At 34.2% G+C, this 7,005-nt stretch overlaps 1 protein-coding gene across 1 annotated transcript in view; it reads left to right on the top strand.

Annotated features, from left to right (window-relative positions):
• The window catches only part of ADGRV1 (adhesion G protein-coupled receptor V1), a 539,879-nt gene that overhangs the window by 4,249 nt on the left and 528,625 nt on the right, over nt 1–7,005 (top strand). The window contains exons 3-6 of the mRNA XM_012644750.1: nt 3–98; nt 2,282–2,386; nt 4,149–4,262; nt 5,929–6,494. Coding sequence (XP_012500204.1) covers nt 3–98; nt 2,282–2,386; nt 4,149–4,262; nt 5,929–6,494 — 881 coding nt within the window. The remainder of the gene's footprint in view (nt 1–2; nt 99–2,281; nt 2,387–4,148; nt 4,263–5,928; nt 6,495–7,005) is intronic.

A 7,005-nucleotide genomic window follows, 5' to 3' on the forward strand; every position in this document is an offset into this window, starting at 1 on the left:
AGAAACCTTCAACAAACGTGAAGCTTGGATGGCCAAGGACTGTTACTGTGACAATATTATCAAATGACAATGCATTTGGAATTATTTCATTTAACATGGTACGGTTACAATTTGATGATTCTTGTGGTTGCTAGAAAATAGTTTATTAAATTTTGGGGTTATATTTTCATGATGTTATAATAGCTAGTATCATCCTGTCTTTTGATATTTAAATATAATTTGCTCCTTGTTCCATGTTCTGTAGATTGTCCATTTGTTCTACCTAAGATTTTTGTAAATTTAGGAGGCTTATATGACCACGGTCATCTCTTTCAGCTGATCATTTCGCCTGACTCTTTAGTTACCTTTCTTGACTAGTCTCTAACTCAGACGTGCAACCCGGTGCCTTTTGCTTGATTTGCCCCAATGCCACATAAAGAAAGCATTTTCTATTTGTGTACTCTTCTGAAAGTTTGGAGTGACTGGGAGATGAGAAACCATATTGAAAGAATACTGAAAACACCTATAGTAAACTTCAAATTGAATAGCAGATATCACAGCTCTTCAAAATTCTGCAGTCAATCCAAACCTGAGATCTCCACATTAATTAATATTTCCTGAAGGTTGAAATTCCATCTCATGCCCCTCAGTTTTACTCAGCAGTGTATTTTCTCTCCCTTATCACCAAATTCCTATGGCTCTGGCTAATCCTATGTTCAGAGGGTTTTATCTTTAGAAACAAACACACAAGATAGGTCCCTCCCTGGGAGGAATTGTTTCCAGCTCTTAAAATAAAACAAAATTTATCTCCAATACCAATTGGATTTGGCCACTAAATTTTAGACTACAATAACTTTCTTGATTTGGAGTCTTTTTGAATCATGTTACTAATTATCATTAATAAGGTATGATGCAATACTTCCCAACTTTAAAAAATTTTTAGATTGCTGCTATAGTTGGTTGTATTATATGTCATATGGTAACTTAGTACCTTAAGTTATCTTTGAAACAAGGAGGGGCTATAGGTAAATATCTTTATAGTTGCAGTATCTTCATTAAAAGGGTATTTGATTGACTAACCACAATTTAGTAGATATCTGATAACCCCCATTACATTTCATTTGCAAACATTAATTAATCAATCATTGCTGTTTGAGGAATAGGGAATTATTATTAATAATTATGAAGCGGGCTCTATTAGTTGCTTAATTTCTCTCTCAACAGCTTTCTTGCTACATTCACTCCCAACTTACCACCCCTGACCTCATAGTGACTCATTTAAAAGGTTTTTTTTTCTTTTTCTGATATTATACATCTTAGCCTCTGGGAATGAATCCTCGTGTCTGGCATTGGTCCTAGGTCCTGGACTGGTGGGGTCTCGGTGCTGCCAGGCAGCCTCTGACAACCTCGAATGGGCACCTCCCCCACATCCTTGAAATTAAACTAAATAACTCTTGAGCTCACAGTAGGTGCTTAATAGGCTGGTTTTGGTTTCCATCCTTGATCATGGTTATATGGATAATGAAGATGACACTGATGATGATTATGATGATAATAGCCAACGTTTACTGAGCCCTCTGTATGCGTCAGGTACTAGGATAAGTACTTGATGTGAATGATCTTGAAACCTCATCACAACCCTTTGAGCCAGGCATTCCTAACCCCATTTATGGGTGGGGGTACTGAGAATTAGTGTCACCCTGAGAGTTGGTCACTGCTGCCTGAGCAAGTGTGCACTTGGCTGTTTATGTTCCTGCTCCTCCTCTTCTACCCTGAGTTTCAGCCAACCAAACCAGCGCGTTTCATGTGAAGTCCTCAATCTTTCTCCTCCTGTGGTGATCATGTCCTGAAAGTCATTAGCAGTGTCTGAGTTTCAGTGACACCCTGGCTGATGAGGAGGGAAGAATGGTTGGGAGCAAGGCCGAGTGGTGGTCTCAGTGAACTACTACCTTGGTGTGGAGGCTTACCTCATTTCTGTGACCTCCTGGGCCTCTGTGAGCATTTGAATTTATCATCTTTCAACTACATAACCTTTAAAATTCCTCAACAAAACAGGTAGTTGATGGTAGAACCAGGACAAAAATCCTCATCTTTTGCCTGAGTAGTTTTATGTCCCTTTTACACTATTATTTTTAATTTTTTCAGAATTTTTACTAGCTAATTGATGCTAGGAAATAGCACACTCTTATAGTACAGTGTGGATTGATTTGTCTGTGGCAATTTAGTATTTCTAAGGTAACAGTTTTTACCACCTTCGACTTCTGATTGCTCAATGCCTGATTATGTTGGCTCTCCCCAATAGCCTTCCGCAATCACAGTGAGTGAGCCCAGGGGCAGAAATGAGTCTGTGCCTCTTACTCTCATCAGGGAGAAGGGAACCTATGGAGTGGTCACTGTGACTTTTGAGGTAAGTTTATTCTGAAATCATTTTAAATGGTAACACCTTGGGGTACTTACCAGAAAGCTACAGTTTTAAAAATCAAGGTCCTTTGTATAATAAACATGACACAATATGACTAAAATAAAGATCAATCCTTTTGTTATCTGTTAAATTTCATGACTAATGTAAAAATGTTTTCCCTATTGCTTACTTATAATGCTTACATGAAACACGGAATATCATTTTAGATAAGTGGTAATCTGAATCACAAAATAGAATAACAATAATGTTAATTTTATAAAATTTATAGAACCTTTATGATAAACCTTTTCAAGGATATAAATTTTAAAAATACCGATAGATTACTTAGGCTTATATAAAATTATTTAATATGTAGCCTTCCCCCATTTTTTTCAGTACACTGAATACAGCCATTGCACTCCTCCGTAGAGATCCGTAAATGCCGCATGAATAAGATAGGCTGTGAGTGAGTTGCATTTCTCAGGTGCTGGCTGTAACCATTTTATTTGACTGCTTACTGACCGTGTCCCTACCATTGTGTCACCACATTGCTGTTCTATGAGATCCACATTTAAATCTTCAACTAATTTTTGAGTTTTATGAGATCCAGAACATGATCATATACTATTTTCAAATATTAGAGTATTAGAAATTTCTGATACCAGTTTCTATCTTAATTATGAATTATAATAGCAATAAAATGGATACTGGATTTATGTAATACAATTCTGTTGAAGCATAGAGGAGTTTTATTTATTCTCGTAGATATCTACATCAGGTGGTAGTTGTATTAATTACATAAGAACATAAAATAGTGTAAGTCAATAATGCATTAAAATACATAGTAAACACTAACTAAATATGCAGTAGTCTTGCAAGTTCTACACAGGAAGCCTTCAGCAATTTTTCATGTACTTAGCAATATGAATTCAGATAATAAGTTTTTGAAAATATTTCTAATAACAAATATGGGAAAGATTAGAAAATAATTGGCTGTAGAAAGGTTAAGACATCCAGGTTATAGTGTTTTCCACTTATTATGGATGTCTAAAGTTATTTTATTGGGTCTGTAGCCTTTTTCTTGATGAAATAACTATGGGTAACATTTGTAGAGAACTTAACATTGCCATATTCTGTTGTAGTGCTTTCTGCTGATTATTGTTGCGTATAAATGGCACCTCTCCCCAGCACTCAGTCTCTCTCATGCTCTTCTTAATTTTTTCTCCATAATACTTATCATCTGACACATAAGCATTTGTTTAATTATCATTTGTTCCCTTCCATTAAATGTCAGGCTCATGTGGAAAGGAGTTTGCTTTGGTCACTGCTATATCCTTAGACCCTAAAAGAGGTCAGGCATGACCTCAATACTCAATACTTTCAAAAATAAATGATTCTATACATTCTTCACATCTTCACGTCCGTCTGTGAGTAGAAAATACTGGTATTTGATTCCATTACTTGAGGGAATTTACTAATCTTGGATTTTTCTTCCAAAAAGAAATATTTATAGAGATTTTTCCTCAGGTTTAATATAATGGTTGAGAAAAAATAGAGAGCTCCTAGAAACCACATAGTTGAATGTAATTATAGTCAATATGTATAATTACATTATGGACTCTGTTAATTAGAAGGGCAAATTTATGTACGGATTAGTATAATTCTTGCAAAACTTCTTTAAGTAAACTTCAGATGACATCACAACAATGCTTTATCAATATTATGAAATATTTTGTATTTATTGATGGAACTGTGTGTTACCTCGCAGGTAGAAGATGGGCCAAATCCCCCTGAAGAAGATTTGAGTCCAGTTAAAGGAAATATCACCTTTCTCCCTGGCAGAGCAACAGTACTTTATAACTTGACAGTACTTGATGATGAGGTGGGTTAATGTTAAATACTTAAATGTAGCAAGGATTTTGTCTGTGTTACAGACATGTTAGAGAACTTTATGTCAAGTATTAAATTGTGTTCAGTGTTTTAGATTATTCCAGAACATAGTCCTATGCAAAGTTAGCATATTGTGACCGACAGTCATACTTTACTTATAAATAGCTACTTTGGAATACATCTTTTTATTATTTACCTTACTTAATTCACATTAAATATTATAATAAATCTAAAAACTGATGAACCTGAATATAGCTGGCAACCACGCAATACAAAAACTTAAGCATTTTGTGTACCCTGATGATTGATTTTTGTTAGTGATTTCAATTTTGAGCAAGAACAGTACTAACCCTCCCTCTACGCGCCCTCAAAATTTCTGGAATCAAATCAAAAGAAACCACAAGAGAAGAAAAAAATGCATTAGAAAACATTATTAGAAAAGAATATTTCTTTTGAAAAAGTGAAATATTTGGTAGTATTGATAACTCTAGTTTCTCTGGTTCTGGAAACCTATAAGAATTTTTGTTTTAAGATCACAGAACATTGGAACAGCTATTATTTGGGGAGGTGATTAATTATACATTTTGATTGTAAATTTAAAAGATCATCAATCAAATAATAGCATTTTAGTTTTTGAGGTAAATAGCTTTACTTTTTATATTGTTATTGATGGAGGTAAAAAGATGTGTTTTTTTTTACTTTAATTTTAAGATAGAATTTATGGTGAATGAAAAGCTCAGACAGCATAGTGGAGATGAACCCCAGGATTTCCATACAGCTACAAAAAAATATATTTCACTTTAACAATGTCAAAATTTTGCTAGTAGTGACTCCATTTTTTTTCTTTTTTTTTGAAACACGGCCTCACTCTGTTGCCCAGACTAGAGTACCGTCAAGCAATCTTCCTGCCTCAGCCTCCCCAGTAGCTAGGACTACTGGGGCATGCACCACCATGCCCAGCTAATTTTTTATTTTTTGTAGAGATATTTTTTGAGAGGTCTTCCTCTGTTGCTCAGGCTGGTCTTGAACTCCTCCCACCTGAGCCTTTCAAAGTGCTAGGATTACAGGCCCGAGCCACCACACCCTGCCTAGTAGTGACTCTTACAGCTTGTTCTCCAGAGAGGCATGATGTGTGTCTTGGAAATCATAATGGTGGAGTCACATGTTTAACTCCTGAATTAGAAACATGTTAGAGAAAAACATGAATAATTCACATGGTTGAAAACTAACAATTTTTATATGATGTTTAATATACTTTCCAGATTCTTAGATATTATTATACCTTGAATGCTGTTTCTGACCCTATCAAACTGATAAAACTGAAAGAATTCATGTCTATTTTTACTATTTTTTTACTGTTTAATCTTTGGATTTATCTAAAGATAAATTATTGAAAGACATTTTGTCTATACTTCATTACCTCATTTTATCTATACCTTCATTACCATTGCTTTTTTAACTTTTCCTTTCCTATTTAAAATACATTATTTACCTTTGGAAAATACTTTAGTAATTGGAGACTAAACAAGCTTCTCTATTTGCTTCCTTAGTTATAGAATGTTTATTTCTATGTAATTGTATTGAAACATAATGACTCGTTACCCTTTAGTGTCTTTGCAAGTGTTTTGGGTATTGATGTTTTGCCACTGTTTCGACAGGTACCAGAAAATGATGAAATATTTTTGATTCAACTGAAAAGTGTGGAAGGGGGAGCTGAGATCAACACCTCTAGGAATTCAGTTGAGATCATCATTAAGAAAAACGATAGTCCCGTGAGATTCATTCAGAGTGTTTATTTGGTCCCCGAGGAAGACCACATACTCATAATTCCAGTGGTTCGTGGAAAGGACAACAATGGAAATCTGATTGGATCTGATGAATATGAAGTTTCCATCAGTTATACTGTTGTGACTGGGAATTCCACAGCACATGCCCAACAAAACTTGGACTTCATTGATCTTCAGCCAAACACAACTATTGTTTTTCCACCTTTCATTCGTGAATCTCACCTTAAATTTCAAATAGTTGATGACACCATACCAGAAATTGCTGAATCATTTCACATCATGTTACTAAAAGATACCTTACAGGGAGATGCCGTGCTAGTAAGCCCTTCTACTGTACAAGTCACCATTAAGCCAAATGACAAACCCTATGGAGTCCTCTCATTCAACAGTATCTTGTTTGAAAGGACAGTTATAATTGATGAAGACACAGTATCAAGGTATGATTTATTTTAAAGCTGTTGCTACCATTATTTTAATATATTATTCCAAGATTTAATTTTTGTGGTGTAGGGCACAATGATGAACTATTAGAGTATGTGTGATTTTCTTTACCATGGCTTTCTTTTTTCTTTTTTTTAATTTTAATAATGTATTTTTTAGTCCAATATTTTCAAAATATTATTATTTTGGCATATAAAATCAACATAAAATATAATCATATAAAATCAAATCCTAAAATCAATATAAAATATTAACGAGATATTACATTCTTTTTTTATACTAAGTTTTACAATGGAGTGTGTTTTTTCATTTATAGCATGTCTCAATTCATATGGTAAATTTTCATCAGAAATACTTGATCTGTATTTAGATTTCATACATTTCCATAAAATTTAAAAAATAGACTCATAGTGGGCAAAGGACATGAACAGAAACTTTTCAAAAGAAGACAGAATAATGGTCAAAAAACATGAAAAAATGCTCAACATCTCTAATCATCAGGGAAAT

Source organism: Propithecus coquereli, unplaced genomic scaffold (genome assembly GCF_000956105.1).
Source record: "Propithecus coquereli isolate 6110/MARCELLA unplaced genomic scaffold, Pcoq_1.0 Scaffold22, whole genome shotgun sequence".
In the NCBI taxonomy this organism is placed as follows: domain Eukaryota; kingdom Metazoa; phylum Chordata; class Mammalia; order Primates; family Indriidae; genus Propithecus; species Propithecus coquereli.